Source organism: Hylobates moloch, unplaced genomic scaffold (genome assembly GCF_009828535.3).
Source record: "Hylobates moloch isolate HMO894 unplaced genomic scaffold, HMol_V3 SCAFFOLD_4, whole genome shotgun sequence".
Classification (NCBI taxonomy): domain Eukaryota; kingdom Metazoa; phylum Chordata; class Mammalia; order Primates; family Hylobatidae; genus Hylobates; species Hylobates moloch.
The window spans coordinates 38,019,890-38,036,619 of NW_026652279.1; the positions used below are offsets into that span (position 1 = coordinate 38,019,890).

The window sequence follows — 16,730 nt, forward strand, 5'->3', positions numbered from 1 at the left end:
CCCTCCCGCTCCCCTCTACCCTCCCACCCTCAGGGATTTGCTCTCCCCTGACGTTTCTTTCTTACCCAGCCCCTTTTCCTCCTGCTACTTTCCTTTTTCCCTTCACTGGTTGCAGGGGGAGGGAGCCTGCCAGCTGTGAGGGCCTCTGTGGTGGAGGAGTTGGTGCTGATGGTGGTGGTAGTGACCGCTATGGGTCCCTGAGGCCTGGCTGGCCAGCAAGAGGGCAGGGTTGGCCAGAGGAGGAAGACGGCAAGGACGTGCGAGGGGTGCTGAAGAGGCGCGTGGAGACGAGGCAGCACACTGAGGAGGCGATCCGCCAGCAGGAGGTGGAGCAGCTGGACTTCCGAGACCTCCTGGGGAAGAAGGTGAGTACCAAGACCCTATCGGAAGACGACCTGAAGGAGATCCCAGCCGAGCAGATGGATTTCCGTGCCAACCTGCAGCGGCAAGTGAAGCCAAAGACTGTGTCGGAGGAAGAGAGGAAGGTGCACAGCCCCCAGCAGGTCGATTTCCGCTCTGTCCTGGCCAAGAAGGGGACTCCCAAGACCCCCGTGCCTGAGAAGGTGCCACCGCCAAAACCTGCCACCCCGGATTTTCGCTCAGTGCTGGGTGGCAAGAAGAAATTGCCAGCAGAGAATGGTAGCAGCAGTGCTGAGACCCTGAATGCCAAGGCAGTGGAAAGTTCCAAGCCCCTGAGCAATGCACAGCCTTCAGGGCCCTTGAAACCCGTGGGCAACGCCAAGCCTGCTGAGACCCTGAAGCCTGTGGGCAATGCCAAGCCTGCTGAGACCCTGAAGCCTGTGGGCAATGCCAAGCCTGCTGAGACCCTGAAGCCTGTGGGCAACGCCAAGCCTGATGAGAACCTGAAATCCACTAGCAAAGAAGAACTCAAGAAAGACGTTAAGAATGATGTGAACTGCAAGAGAGGCCATGCAGGGACCACAGATAATGAAAAGAGATCAGAGAGCCGGGGGACAGCCCCAACCTTCAAGGAGAAGCTGCAAGATGTTCGTGTGGCAGAGGGCAAGAAGCTGCTGCTCCAGTGCCAAGTGTCTTCTGACCCCCCAGCCACCATCACCTGGACGCTGAATGGAAAGACCCTCAAGACCACCAAGTTCATCGTCCTCTCCCAGGAAGGTAAATGAGCATGGGGGTTGGGGAAGAAGGGGCCTCTGTACCAGGGCCACTCCTAGCTCATGGAGCCTTGGTCTTGCTGACCCCTGTTGGCAGCCCATAGCCTGGGTAGGAGGGCCGCACCCCTGTTTCCTGCTCACTCAAGGATAGGTCCCCACTCAGGGGCCTTGGGTACATGCACCAAGGCTGGGGCTGAGGGCTGGGATCCTGGTCCTTGTGGTACATGCCCACATCTTGGCACCCATCTGGCTGAGCCCTCTCATGGCACCCCCACCTGTGGCTCCCCAGAGGAGACCTGAGCCTGAGTTGATTCCCAGCTCGTGTGGAGAGGGCTCTGTCCACAGGCTTGGAGGTGGGGGACACGGAGGCTGGAGCCAGGGAGAAGCTCTGAGTAAAGAGCTGTTTAGAGAAGTGTCTTAGGTTTGGGGAAGGGTGTGCAGTGACCAGATGGCACGGAGCTCTGAGTTGGGGTCAACAATAACTTAAGTCTTGATAGCACTGTGGGTTTGAAGGGATCTGTCGGGAAAGCCAAAATCCCAAAACAGCCCCTACAGCACACACTCATGGGCAGACAGAGCTACTCGCTTCCTAATTTGGATGAGACGTTTGTTTGCTGGTATTTCACATTCTTGGATGGTGGGGAGAGGAGGGGGGCCCCAAATCCTTCCATCTATGTGGACTTTTGGGGTCTGGAGTTTTCAGAGGGGCCAGTTTATACTTGGAGAAGAGATGGGGGTGACACGGGAGTATTTTCTCTGGACCCTCAATTTGGTTTGAAGTGCTTTTGTAAATCCCAAGTCTGGGTGGGAGCTCCGAGGCCGGCCGACCTCCACACCTCATTCTGGCAGCCAGTGGAGGGTTAGGTTGCCAGCCCAGAACAGAGTCCTGCCTGAGCTGATGCTGGTGGCTCCGGCCAGGGCAGGGTACAAAGAAGCTCCCAGGAAGTGACATTGCACCCTTGAGGGGCAGAGGGCAGCCACAGAAGAGGCCGGAGTGGACAAGTCCTGTCAAATCTGAGTCAGCTGAGGTGTCAGAGTGCTCTCCCTGTGGGCTGCTCCCCTCCCTGCCCCTGGCAGCACCCTCCCCACTCCCTCCCTCACCTTCTAACGCTGCCTGCCTTCCCCTCACAAGTAGAATGGAGCATTTGAAGATGACAGAATCCCTCTCAGCCCCCAGTAAGGGTCTGTCTTCCTTCTACATCTGGGACAGCACACCTGGAGCAGCTGAGCATGTTGAATCTCAGCGCTGAAAGAGTGAAGGGGACACTGGCTGGCAGAGAGAAAAGTGTGTTATTTTCTGCTAATGTGTTGACGCAGTAACTTTTCCATGTGGATGTCCTCAGATTGGCAGGGTCCTCTAGAAGTCGTCTCCTCCATCCCCTACCTGTGCTGGCTCAGCCCCCCTCCCCTGAGGCATGGGGGACTATTGGGCTGGGGTGAGACGTCCAGAGGAGCGGACACCACAGCCTGTCCTGCTGCCCCTGTGGGGCTCTCCCACTTGGAAAGTCCTTGGTAAAACTGATTGGAAACCCTGACTGGGAGCATTTCCCAGGTCGCCCTATGGTGATCTCTCCAGGCAGGATGCAGGGTGGCATCCACCATCCTCAGGACAAGGTTGGGGCTGTCCCTTGGCTCTCTGATCTCTTTTCATTATCTGTGGTCCCTGCATGGCCTCTCTTGCAGTTCACATCATTCTTAACATCTTTCTTGAGTTCTTCTTTGCTAGTGGATTTCAGGTTCTCATCAGGCTTGGTGTTGCCCATGGGCTTCAGGTCTCAGCAGGCTTGGCGTTGGGAGGTCTGTGGCTACTCCAGCCTCAGGGAAACTGAGGTTAAGTCAGTTGGGGGCAGCTGCTCTCGGGGTTGCATGGGGTTTAAACCCAGAGCCATCAACAGCTACTTACAAACAATTCACTCAACTAAGCGATGTAAGGCAGACCCCAGGCCTGGTCTCAGAAACCCTTCTGAGCCATTAGCCACTGTCTTCCCTGAGTGCCTGCAGTATGTTTTCCCTGCTGGTCCCTGAGTGGTAAAGAGCCTAGAGATCCTAGCCACTCCAGCCTCCCTTCCCATGGAAACCGTCCCAGAGGGAACAGTTCAGATCCAGAACAGCAGCAGAAGAAATGATCCAAGGAAGGCTGCACACAGAGAGGAGAGAGAGACCAGGAGAGGTGGGAAGGGATTCCAGAGAGAGCCCCAAATCAAACTGTAAGACATCTTCTAAATATTTTTAAATTGTGTTTAAAGAATAGCTGACATCTGTTGAACACTACGTGCTAGACACTATCTTAGGCCTCTTACACTTTTCACCCATTTAATCCTCCCAACGACGACTGTACTGTCCACCTAACAGAGAAGTTAAGTACTTCACCAAATGCAAGGTGCTGGGGGTAACAGAGCTGGGATTTGAACTCAGGTGGCTGAGTTCCCGTGCCTAGACCACTGTGCTATATGACCTCTTAGTTAATTCCTATTATTTTGTCAGGATACTGGTGGCAGCTGAGAATTTGTCTATCAACAGAAAACACTAATGACTATTTCCTCCTCGATTTTGTTAAGAGTTGTCTGAAGCTTGAAACACTGATGGTGCCCCCAGCCTTGCCAGGTTTCTGGTATTTTCCCTGCAATGGTAGAAGCAGACCTTGAAATGGGCCTGTCTTGCTTCAATACAGGAGAGTGCATTGTCTCAAAAAATCAGCCCCACCTTCTGTCCCTTCACTCACCAAGACTTCAAGAGCCCAGTGTTTTGTTAAGGAAAAAGTTTATCTTAAGACTTCGTCTATCAGTCACCACTTAAGTAGGTCCCTCCTCAGGCAGTAGGGCATTCTGAGAGGTGGGGGGAGTCTTTTCTCAATAGATCTGGAAGGAGAAGACACACTCACAGTGATAAAATTGTTAGAGCCAAGTGCTGACAAGTGCTATGAGTGTGTCGGGAGGAGCTGCTGGAAGTGGGAAGAGAGGGAGCTGAGTGCTGGACTTTAATCTAAGCGCTGAAGGCAGGCCAGAGGGGACGGGCTTCCAGGCCGCCTCGCAGAGGCGTCTTGCTAACAGCTTGTTCTGGGCTGGAGAGGATGACATGGCCCCAGTTTCATCCTATATCCTGCCAAGGAATTCCAGTCTAAAGGCAGTAGGGAATCATGCAAGATTTTGGAATGAGGAGCACTGTACATGAAGCTCAGTTTAGGGGTTTTGGTGGACTCTGTGCCCAAAAGACAAATACAGAGCCTACTGAAGAGGTCGGGAGGAAGATGGTGAGGCCTAGACTAGCATAGTAGCCACAACCACAGACAGGGAATGACCAGTTCGAGAAGCAAGGATAGAAGTAATGGCACCTGTTGCCTGGCTTGGAAGGGCAGGATGGGGGTGGGGGTAGGTAAAGAAGATGAAGGAATGGAAGACCACTAAGTCTTAGTTAATTCCTCTGAGTGTCTGAGTGGCCAGGGTCTCAGTGGTGGTATCAGTGGGAATAAGGAAGCCGGTGGTTGGAGGAGGTTTCTAGGGGAAGGTGAGGGAATGGCTCCGCTGGCCTCCCGTCCTGCATCCTTCACACTCAGCTCAGCACCTGCCCTGCCCCCGGCTTCCTGACTTGGAGACGTTTTTGCTCCGCTGCACTGATCCCCACCCTGTCAGCTCTGCTACAAACAAGATTCACTTCCTCCAGGATGCCTTCCTGTTGTCACCTACCTTTGGCCACGAGAGACTCTTGCACTGTCCCCTCCCCATCAACCTGTGTATCTTCGTGCACCAACTGCTAGTGGACGCGCTGTTTATAGATTTCAGGGGACTTCTCTGATGTCTGTAGCTTAGATAGGGCTCATAGCCCACAGACCCCCCCAAACAGGGTTACATCACCCCATTTAGTTCACCCCCTTTCATGCTGAGGAGAGCAGAAGAGGTATGACAGCCATGGGCTGGAGTTCACCACTAGTTGATTTGTGGCAGGACACCGACATGTGGAGGTGTCCTTCCTCTTCCTGCACCCCTAGAGCTGCAGGGCTGATGGGGTTCAGAGTTACCACCAACTGGGCCTGCCCTCTGCCCCCAAGTCTTTCCCCAGCCCTTCCGGGACCTGCCTCTGCTGAGGGGTGGGAGGCCAATGGCCCCGTGAGCTGAGGGGAGCTCTGTGGTGGCCTGAGAAGGGCTTTACCTTTATACTTTGTTTCCTGTCTCCAGGCCAGGCTCCTCCTCCTGGCAAAACACTTTTCCCAGTCTAACAATGAGGATTCATTCTTGTTGCTGTTGTGAATAGGTAATTCATTTTTAATTGCCTTCAGGGTAGAATTTTGCAAAGGCTTTTTAAAAACCCATGTAAGTTCATCCTACGAAAAATGGATTTATGCAGCATCTACCATGAGCAAGGCATTATTCTAGCCCCCTTTGTTGTGTGCATAATCCACTTGAAGAACTCTGAATTTTCTTTTTTCAAAAACTATATATTATCTTTTTCAATAGTAAGTTATATTTGCCTAAGTGTTTGTGACCTTTTCTTACATAGATCCTACCAGATCACCTGCTACAGAAATACGCCTTCATCCTTCTCAGAGTGACAAATATGTTTTACTGTGACTGCATTCCAGGCTTAGGAAAAACAGTGGTGGCAGACAGGGTCACTGCCCTCCGAGAGCTGGTGTGGGAGACAGGCATGCAGGTCAGCAATGGCCTTGTGAGCCGTGCTTTGACACGGATGAGCTCAGAGTTGGGAGCACAGAAGAGGTCCGCCCAGGCCTGGGGGATTAGGGGGAACAAGGAGGACACCATGCCTGCAGGGGTGACCTGGAGATGAGATGAGTCGTACTGTCTGGGCTTGCCAGGTGGCCTGGGTAGGCTGACTGAGGCAGCCCTATAGCAGAGCCTCCAGGAAGCTCCTCCCTCCATCCACATCCCCTTCCTCCCCTCTGCCCCCAACTCAGAAAAGAAGAGAGCTGGGGGAGCTTCAGACCCAGGAGCACTTACTCCACCACAGCCCTTAGGGCCTCTCCCAGGCGGAGCTCCGCAGTGATGCTGACCTCTCCCATCCCCCTCATCTCCCTCTCAGAATTCCCCACCAGGCTGAGGCTTCTCAAAAAAAACCTCTGGGAAACAGCTTTTCTTCTGGAGGTCAAGAATGAACTGTCCCACAGGAAATACCAGATTCTTCATCTGGGGTAGCCAAGCCTGCAAGCCTGCCGGGGGGCCTCCCCAAGCCCATGTACATGGCCAGGGGTCCAGGTTCTGGGCAGGTTGGAAAAGCTGCCTGCCCCACGCCTTGCCCTGGGAGAGGAGGCGGGGGCCGGGTCCACGTGCCCCCCTACTCTCTGTGTACTGTCTTTGCGGCTTCTATCATTTTGACTTAAGGCTCAAGGCAGATGAGGGACTGAAACTGAAAGAAAATCAAGGATTTGAACAGGATGTGCATTGGGGGTGGGATATCTGTTCCTAAAGCCTTAGCCCCACCCTGCCTTGAGGGAAAATTTCCGGATGGGATTTGTCTCTGCTAAGCCTCTGAGCCCCTCTAGTTGGGGCTAGAGGTCATCTTGGCATCCTCCTGCCCACCCAGATGAATGGAAAGTTATCTCTCCAGGACATGGTTATCCTCATTCCCCACTCCTGTGCCTCACAATTCTTACTCTTATGACAGACTTCCTAAAATTCCAGCCTAAATCCTCTCCATTACAGTTTCTACAAATTCTGTCTCCTAACTACAAAGGGAAGAGAACAGAGTGAAGCCTTCCCGAGGTTTGGGGTCTGTATAAGGGTATAGGAAGTTGGGAGTGGGGTGCAGGTCAGCCCTCTTGCCCCAGGTGGTTTATAGGATGAAGGTTTCTCTGTTTAAAACATTACCCAGGTGGCAAGGAGTAAAGGGGAATATTACACCCTTCCTTCCTCTTCCAGCCTTAGTGAGGTTTTCTGCGCAGAACTGATGTCATCCTTCCTCTTTCTAATCTCCTTGTATTTGCTGGTCAAGGCTGTGCATTTGTGTAATGGGGGGCAGGGACAGTAGTTGGTGTCCACTCAGAATGCACCCAGCTCTTCCCTCCCAATGCCAGTGGCTTGTGGGACATGAGATGGGAGCTCCAGGCAGCAAAGTGCACGTGGCCCTGGCTCTGTCCTCCTGTGTGACGGCAGGGGCAGCTTTGAGCAGGATGTCCTGCTATTTACTTGTTTGTGCATCTGAAAGCAAGAATTAGGAACTGCTGCCCTTCTGCCTGGCCCAGCAGGCCTCTTTCCACACCCTGAGGGAACCTCCCCAAGGGGGGCCCCAGAGGAGAAGTAACCAGCTCTGGGATGAGAGAGCTGGCAGGGGCCAGGATCAGACCCCAGATTCCTGTGTGTGCCTAGCTGACACCTCCTTCCCCAAACCAGGCCAGAAGATGGTGCTGGGAGTGAAGGCAGGCCCAGGGGAGAGTCCATGGAGAAGGAAGGCCATCCCCACTTCTCTCTGGGGCAACCAGAAGACCCAACTCTAAAGGGAGGCAGCCCCAGAGGGCCCCTCTGCAGGCCCAGTGCCCCTCATTGGCTGTGGTTCTCCAGCTCAGACACCCTTCCTAAAAAGTCAGCTCCTGGGGCCCTGGCTATAGTCACCACCTCCCAACAGATCTTCCCACAGGCCGGTGCCCCTCCTGGACAAGGGCTCCTAGCCTCCTCCACCCACTTCTTTGCTCAAAGCTTCAAAGCTCCCTTTTCCAGAATGCAGTCACAGCATCACTGCTGTAAACAGAGTGGGACCCCCTCACCTGTCACTGTTCCTAACACAGGTCTATAACCCTGTGTCAGACTCCTTTTCTCTCTTGGTGACATGCAGAGGGCAGGGCCTGTGTGCCTCTCCTTCTATTGTATTGGATGGTCTCCAAAGGCAGAGGCTATTTCTCTCCCTTCTTTTGCAGCTTTCTATTATGTCCCCACAAGAGGACTCTTTGGAGTTGGGGAGGAGGTATCAGGAAGGAACATATTTAGGGATCAGTTATTTTGGACATGGGTTATAAGCAGAAAGTGCCCTGGCTTTGGTGAGGAGTGGGGGATTGGTTCCCACAAGGCCTCTGGCTTCTGGGCTCCCAGAGGCTGCCCGTGTGAGTAACATTCACCTGCTGTGCTCCAGATGCCAGGGCAGGTACTACGACCACACCTGGTTCACTCAACAATTCTTCCTCCCCAGGCTCACTCTGTTCCATCTCCATCGAGAAGGCACTGCCTGAGGACAGAGGCTTATACAAGTGTGTAGCCAAGAATGACGCTGGCCAGGCTGAGTGCTCCTGCCAAGTCACCGTGGACGGTAGGTCGTGCCCACCCATCGCCACCACCCATACACAGGGGTCCCATTTCTCAGCCCCTCCCTTCCCTACCATACCTTGTCTGTCAGACAGAACTGCCCCCAACACTGCCCTCCCTACCCAAAGGCATTCATTTTGGATGAATGAATATCTTTTGCCAAAAGAAAAAGAGACAGGAAGGAAAGTGGCAGCTCTACTTGATCACCTACACGGCTTCACTCCTCCCCTGGCCGTCCTGTCCCCCTCCCAGTCCTGACCCCCACACCCAGAACCTTCTGAGCTGGGAAGCCGGGGCACTGGGCAGTAGAAAAGACACACCCACAGGAAAATGACTACAAAGTATTTTACAAAAGCCACAACAAACAAGTGTTGGACCTGGCAGGACGACCCAGCAGGGTCAGCCGTGAGGAGGAGGGAGCAGAGTGAGGCCCATGTGGGAGACTTCCTAGAGGAGGTGAGTTGGGGCTGAGTCTCTGGATAGAGAGGACAGGGCAGCCTCTGCCAAAACAAAATGGTAGTAATAATAAGAAGAAGAAAAAGAAAAAGAATACTGCAGAGGGAGGTGGGAGGACACCTCGGGGAGAGAGCAGGCCTGCCGGGTCTTAGTGGAGTTTCTGTGTTAGGAAGAGGCAGTGCCAAGCTGCGAGGAACTGGGCTTTGTCCTAAGGAAATGCAGGAAGTGCATTCATGACTCCTTTCTCTCTTTCCTGAGGAGTATAGAATTGGAATCTGAAAAGTAGAATGAACCTCGTGATGATTTAGATGAACACCCTCATTTTACAGATGAGAAACTGAGGGCATCCAGAGAGGAAGTGCATTTTGGAGGGGGGCTCTCTGGCCCATTTAGGGCCGAGCTGGGGTCAGAACCCCATCCCAGGACTCACAACCCAGGATCATTTCTTTGTATTTGGCACTTACCTAGAAATGTCTCAAAAGGTAGTTTTGGGGAAATAGTTTCTTGCCCTTGAAATGTCTAGTTAATAACCATCAGAGACACATCAAAAACTAGTGTCCAAATAAGGCATCTTGAAGCCCAGCTTGGTTGTTCTTCTCCCTCCTGGGTGTGATGAGTTGAGTTCTGAAGTCCTAGCCTGTCTCACTGCCATTCCACACCATGTAGAGCCCGTGTCCTGTTTCTGGACTTTACAATCGGTTTCCCGATCACAAAGCTGAGCTCTATGGAACATGATGAACGGGAGAGAGGTGGAAAAGAAAGTCTTTTTTATAAAAACACAATGGCAGCACAAATTAATTGTTAATAGCCGAAAGGTAAGCTGAACTCATCTAATACTGTGTACTTCTCCTTGGAGATCGTGCGTATATGTGATATAGGGGCTCTGAGTCTAAGGAAGTGGACTTGATGGGTCCAAGTTTATGGTCAATTCAGAGCGGGCGTAGGACATATGTTCTGAGGTTCTGCACAGGGGATGCTGTGGCTCATGACTCCTGTGTGGGAGTCTCTCCTCACCCAGGCTGTCACCCACCCAGATCACAGTCCTGCTTCTTTCTGTATAGGTGCTGCACTGTAAAGTATAGCGTTTCTGAAAACTTGATCCTTGAAGCCCACCTCTAACACCCCTCTGCTCATTTGGGACTCACACTGCTTCCTGAGCTAGTGAAGGAGGTTATCGGCTTTCGGAGCCTCTTTAGGTCCTATTTACATGGCTAGCTGAAGGCAGGAGAGCAATTCATTCTCCTTATCTGGAAAATGTTAGCACCTTTTCCAGATTTGTTTTCAAGATGAAATTTCCTTTTCCCCTACTGAAATACACTTGGGGATTCTTTTTTTTTTCTTTTAAGGTTTGGGGAATTCATTCTGCAACTTATAGGGCTTTGTTTGCCCAGAGTCTGCTGTCTGCTGGCAGATTCCCTTGTCCTCTCCACTAATCTTGATGACCATCATTATTTATCCCTAATTCCTTCAAATGCAGAGTTAGGCCTCCAGCTGCAAATTGGGAGCTGGGTCTTGGAAGAAGAGCTAGAAAAGTGATAGGAGGGAGCCCAGCTGAGATAATAGGACTGACTCTCAGTCCATTGGGTTTGGTTTTGTTGACAGAAAGGATAAGGGCAGCCTCTTCCCCCTGCTCTTCTTTCTCTGTTGCTATACTTGCAGATATATTAGCATCCTGTATGCCGGGTGGGCATTTACCCAGATTTAGCTTTATTTTTTCATCAAGAGCCTCTCTTGGAAAGTAGTAAAGGACTGTGGTCGCCTTGACAGCTCCCCTGTCGCCTTTGTATCGTCTGGTGCTCCACTCCACTGGCTAGGCTAGGTCTCCTGCCCTCATTCTGTCCCCTCATCCCCTCAGCTCTCCCTACTCCCCAAGGCATCATAATTGACTTGGGGATCCCAATGAGTTTGTGCATCCCCTGAAATTACAGGCAAAATGTTGCATTATGTGGGTTGGAGCATCTTTCTGAAGAGAGGGGTCCATAGTTCTTAGTCGAATTCTCAAAAGGAGTCATGAATCAGAATACATTGAAGAACTACTTACCCTAAGCAGCAACAATGACTGAATTTTTAAGCCCAGCCATTGTATGGGCTCTTCCAGCCTGTCTCCAGCTGCAACTGCCCACCCGACCTCTGCATAGAACCAGGCCTTCATCCCTCTTATAGGGCAATGAGGTCCATCTCCACTAGGCGATGGGACTACAGCTGGTGCTGACTTCAGACTGCCTTCCCCAGTCACTCAGCAGGGCTGGCCTGGCCCCTGAAAGTCGCTATCATTCACTCATCCTGTGCCAAACACCATCGAGACCATACATCTGAGCCAACATATCTTTCAAAATCTCATAAAAATGAGGCAAATGGGGCTCATTGGCTGGTCTGAATTACTCACACTACTGATTCTCTCATATCATAAAGGATGTAACCTTTATAACACAGCACAGCTGGCTATTTTAATCATGTGTTTGGGTCTTTTTCCTAAGAAAAAGGGTGTTCATGTACTTTCTTGATTATGGTCATATCACCCTTCCTTCTGAACCCAGCAGAAGACAAGGGTTAGCTTGTGCCACATAGAAGGGAGCTAAAACCTAGAGTAAATGTGGACTTGCCCGAAAACTCACCCAGGAGGAGAACAAGCTGACCTTCAATGCCTGCCCTGGCCAGAGACTCTTGTGCACTTTGCATTTTCAGTCTGCAACAGTTGGGCAGGGTGTCTTTCTCAGTGAGCAAACAGGCTCACCAAGGGTCAGCTGCCTTCCAGGCCCCACAGACAGTAGGCGTAGATCTGCTGTTGGGGCTCCACCCTGCACAGTGAATTACAACGTGAAATATCCTGGCAGGACTCAGTGGTCTGGCTCGGAAACCTGCTCCTTTCCACAGCCTGACGCAGCTTCCCTGGGCAGTGAATTACCATGGCGGGGCCCACTCCCAGAGTGATCCAGACCTCCCTGAGTAACATCCCTCCCTGCGGGTAGGTCCTTCTGCACATGGACTCAGTAACCCCTTTCCTCTCATTCCGACCCAGATGAGCAGTGAGGAAACTAAGTCCTTCCTAGGCCAGAATCCCATGAGAGGAGTCAAAAAACACCTTAGCCCCTCACTGGCTCATCCAGTTATTCTCAACTCAGGCCTCCTGTCCCCACCCACCCTGGCCAGGGCATCCAGCTTTTGGTACCAGTGAGACCAGGGCTTTGTGACCACAGAGGTTCATGCATGATTGTGATAGGAAGGGACACTCTAGTGGGTACTTATGCCATCACTCAGTCATTTAACGAATATCTGAGTGCCCGCTCTGTGCCAGGCACTGCCGTAGGAACTGGTTTTAAAACAGTAAATGAAGTAGGAAAAGTTCCAGCTTTTGGGACTTTTCTAGTGGGAAAGAGGCAGTAATGCAGGTGAACAGCTGTGCCATATCCTCAGGTAATGTCACCAGCTATGAAGAAAGCAAAGCAGGGTAATGGGGGAGGGAATACCATTTTTGGAGGAGGTGGTCACAGGCCCCTCTGAGGAAGGAACATTTGAACAGAGACTGAAGGAAGCAGGGAAGGAAGAGGGACAAGGTGACAACGAGAGCATAGCCCTGAGCTGAGGACACTGTGCTTAAGGCGTTTCAGGAGGCAGGAGGCCAGGGTGGTGGAGCCATGAGCAAGGGGCAGGATGGTAGGAAGTGAGGTTGAGGAGAACTGTGGACCAGATCCAGGCAGTGTTGGCTATGATTAAAAAATTGAGATTTTATTCTAAGTGTGATAGGCCAACACTGGACATTTATGAAGGATCACTCATGTCCATGTGATGACCAGACCCAGGATGAGTCAGAGGGAAAGCAGGGAGCACAATGGGGGGTTGCCACAATAGGGACAGGAAGTGATCAGATTCATAACCTCTTTGGCTGTAGAGCTGATAGGAGTTGCTGATGAGCTGGGTATGGAGAGAGAGAGAGAGAGAAGTCAAAGACGACTCTTAGATTTCATGGCGGAGTGAAGATCAATGGTGGGGCTGGGGGGCACGATCAAGAGTTTAGTGCATGTGAAGTTTAAGATGCCCATTTGACCTCTCAAGCGGTCCTGTCACATAGGCAGGTGTTTAGGTGAACCTGGAGTTGAGGGGGAGGTCAGGGTTGGAGGTGGGATACAGGGAGCCATCCACACACAGAGGCCATTCACTGCCCTGGGTTTGAATGAGGTCCCTGGAGAGTACAGAGGTGGAGATAAGAAGAGGGAGAGAGAGAGAGGCAGGGGCAGGATAGGGGCCTGCGAAGAAGGCTAAGAAGGAAGTACTCCAGTGAGATGGGAAGAAACCCAGGAGATGGGGATGTCCCAGAAACCAAATGCTGAGAACTTCAAAAAGGAAGGAATGATCGAGATTAATGTGCCAGGCCAGGTGTGGTGGCTCACGCCTGTAATACCAACACTTTGAGAAGCAGGTGAATTGCTTGAGCCAGGAGTTCAATACCAGCCTGGGCTACATGGCGAAACCCTGTCTCTGCAAAAAATACAAAAGTTGGCTGGATGCTGTGGGGCATGCCTGTAGTCCCAGCTACTCAGGAGGATGAGCCAGGAGGACAGCTTGAGCATGGGAGGTTGAGGCTACAGTGAGCCAAGATTGCACCACTGCACTCCAGCCTGGGGGACAGAGGGAGACTCTGTCAAAAAAAAAAAAAAAAAAAAAAAAGGAAGAAAAAGGAAGGAAGGAAGAAAGGAAAGAAGGAAGGAAGGAAAGAAGGAAGGAAGGAAGGAAGGAAGGAAGGAAGGAAGGAAGGAAGGAAGGAAGGAAGGAAGGAAGGACAGGTGCTGCTGCCAAATAAAGATGAGCCTGAGCATTGGCTATTGGGTTTGGCAACACTGAGGTCATTGGTGACCTTGCAAGAGGGCTTCAGGGGAGTGATAGTAACAACAGCCTCATCTCAGGCATACAGAGACTGAGTCACCTGCTCAAGGTCACCCTAACTAGCAGAGTGGGAAGTTAAACCCAAGCCTTGGTTCCTAACCACTGTGGTCCACTATTACCTTGGCCCCTAGGCACTTCTGATTATTGCTGAGCTGATTTTGACCCACCCCTCCTTTCTTGGCCTTGGCCCTGCCACATTACTATGTCTGCTCCCACTCCCACATTTATTTATTTATTTTTTTTTTTTGAGACAGAGTTTCGCTCTTTTTGCCTGGGCTGGAGTGCAGTGGTGCGATCTCGGCTCACTGCAACCTCCGTCTCCTGGATTCAAGCCATTCTGCTGCCTCAGCCTCCCAAGTAGCTGAGATTACAGGCACCCGCCACCACGCCTGGCTAATTTTTGTATTTTCAGTAGAGAAGAGGTTTCACCATGTTGGCCAGTCTGGTCTCAAACCCCTGACCTCAGGTGATCCACCCGCCTCAGCCTCCCAAAGTGCTGGGATTACAGGTGTGAGCTACTGCGCCTGGCCCACATTTATTCTTTAAATCATCACAGACAACCAACGGGCATTATGTGGAACTAAATAAAATTGCTGTTTTTGTAGGTCAAAAACACTTCAATACTGGCGAATGGTATATAGTTCAACCTGATCTGAGCATACAAAGCACTTAGCACCATGCATACATGGAGTCAATACCCAGTAAATGTCAGCCATCACCTTACAATTTGGCCATACCTCCCTCACCCTTCTATTGAGGTGGTGTTATTTTGTGAGGAAGCTCAGACTCAGAAAAGTTCAGGAACTTGCCCAGGGACTCACAGTTCCTAAGCAGCAGAGCCAGAAAGGAGCGCAAGCATCCTGATCTCTCTTCCGTACTACACTAGCACACTGCTTGCACTCAGAGAGAGAGGCCAGCAAGGAGGGATGAGCCAACCCAGGGAGAGGCTGGAGCCCAGCCCCTCTACCCTGCCCCACTGGGGGCCCCTAGAAGCTGGAACCCTCCCAGAAGCTTCCCAAGACTTCACACCGCCTGCGTGGGGTCAGAGTTCAGGGAACCAGCCTCCTGGGGAGATAAAAAGCTGCCCAGAGAGCTTGAGTCCAGAGCCCAGGAGTGGAAGGGGTGAGGCATTGTCCATATAAGAACACATTTTCCTCTCAATGTAGAGGCCCCCCACTTCCTCACACCTCCATCTTCCTCCCTCACACTTCTTTGGGGATGCAAGGAAAGGACTTCAGCCTTGGGGGCCTAGATCTAGAAATGGAGTTTAATTTCATCACGAAATGATTAAAATAGAAAATACAAGCTGCTCTTAAACTTATATTACTATTATTTTTATCCCCTGGGCAGCCATGTGAGCACAAAGCTGGTTTTGATTAGGCACATGGCCCTTCAAGCCCACTCCTTGCTGCAGTTCGCATGGAGGTCTGCTGGCTCCACATCCCTGGCAGGGTCCCGTGGTGCATGCACAGCCCCACCGTGCTAACACTTTAGGTGGAGCACGGCCACCCCCTGGGGCTCCGAGTCTGGGGTGTGCCTAGTTTGAAAGGGGGACTTGAGCCCCTTTCCTCATGGCCTGATGGAAAGATAAAGTGCTACAGGAACTTCTAAAAGTAAGACTCAAAGCACATTACAGGGTAGTGTACTGACACGTCCAGTGAAAACCCAGCACCCTAGGGCCGAGGACAGAGGCAGAGGCAGATGGGCAGGGCAGGGAGGGTTTTCTGAAGATGGAAAATTTTAAAGCTGATTCAGAAGGAGGTAAGGGAATGTGGCTATCAAGAGGAATTAATTCATAAGTAAGTGATCATTTTCATTTTCTTTTTTTTTTTTTTTTTTTTCATTTTTTGGAGACAGGGTCTCACTCTGTCATCATGCTGGAGTGCAGTGGCACAATCACTGCAGCAGCATGATCACTGCAGCCTCAAGCTCTGTGGGCTCAGGTGATCCTCCCACCTCAGTCTCCAAAGCAGCTGGGACTACAAGCACATGCCACAGTGCCCAGCTAATTTTTGTAAATTTTGTAGAGACAGGGTTTCACCATGTTGCCCAGGCTGGTCTTGAACTTCTGGGTCCAAGTGATCCGACTGCCTTGGCCTCCCAAAGTCTTGGGATTACAGGTGTGAGCCATCATGCCAGGCTGATAAACGATCATTTCCTGCTTTCCAAAACACTGTTGCATGTGTTCTCTCCTTTGGGCTTCGAAACACCATGAGGTAGACAAAATAAGTGATTCCCTTGTACAGATGTGGAAACAGAGACATGGGACAGTTTAAATTATTTGCCCAAGTTCCCAAGATTGCTGATGACAAAGCCAAAGCTAGAGCTGTCCTCTCTTGGCTTCTACTGTGGTGATGCTTGGAAGTAAAGCCCAACACAACCCCATGAGGACAAAAGGAGTCTCAGTACCTGCCGTCCTTTCAGGAGCCCAGGAAAACTGGGCCTCTTATACTTTGCTTTCTTGTGCCTCAGCTTACTCATCAGTTAAAAAAGCAAACCTGATCCTTCTTCTTCTCCCTCCTGCATGCTCCAAGACTCACCAGGAGAATGAGTGCTGAAGCCAAGGAGTGCAGAACTGCATACATACTCTGCCCTGTACTCCTCTTCCTTAAGAAGGGCCGGGCACGGTGGCTCACGCCAGTAATCCTAGCACTTTGGGAGGCCGAAGGAGGCAGATCACCTGAGGCCAGGAGTTCAAGACCAGCCTGGCCAACATGGCGAAAACCCATCTCTACTGAAAATATGAAAAATTAGTCGGGTGTGTACTCAGGAGGCTACTCAGGAGGCTGAGGCACGAGAATCACTTGAACCCGGGAGGCAGAGGTTGCAGTGAGCCAAGATCATGTCACTGTACTCCAGCCTGGGTGACAGAGTGAGATTCCACTTCAAAAAAAACAAGGGGCCAAACAAACAAAACAGTTACTGGGTACACCTTCTTTACATTGTCCTTGGTAACTGTTGCAAATGCTGGCCTTCAAGGAAGGGAAGAAGGGAGAGGCCGGACAAGGAAAGCTTA

The 16,730-nt window shown here is 51.4% G+C and overlaps 1 protein-coding gene and 1 long non-coding RNA gene across 3 annotated transcripts in view; one reads left to right on the plus strand and one right to left on the minus strand.

Moving 5' to 3' along the window:
• Positions 1–16,730, plus strand: part of MYLK (myosin light chain kinase) — a 226,436-nt gene that overhangs the window by 137,704 nt on the left and 72,002 nt on the right. For both annotated transcript variants that reach the window (XM_032149992.2, XM_032150000.2), the window contains 2 exons: positions 116–1,137; positions 8,265–8,381. In XM_032149992.2, coding sequence (XP_032005883.1) covers positions 116–1,137; positions 8,265–8,381 — 1,139 coding nt within the window. The remainder of the gene's footprint in view (positions 1–115; positions 1,138–8,264; positions 8,382–16,730) is intronic.
• LOC116466850 (uncharacterized) lies at positions 8,709–11,521 on the minus strand. The gene is made up of 3 exons (XR_004247668.1): positions 11,449–11,521; positions 9,298–9,555; positions 8,709–8,877 (listed from the first exon to the last, which is right to left on the minus strand). It is a non-coding gene; the product is annotated as an uncharacterized LOC116466850 (long non-coding RNA).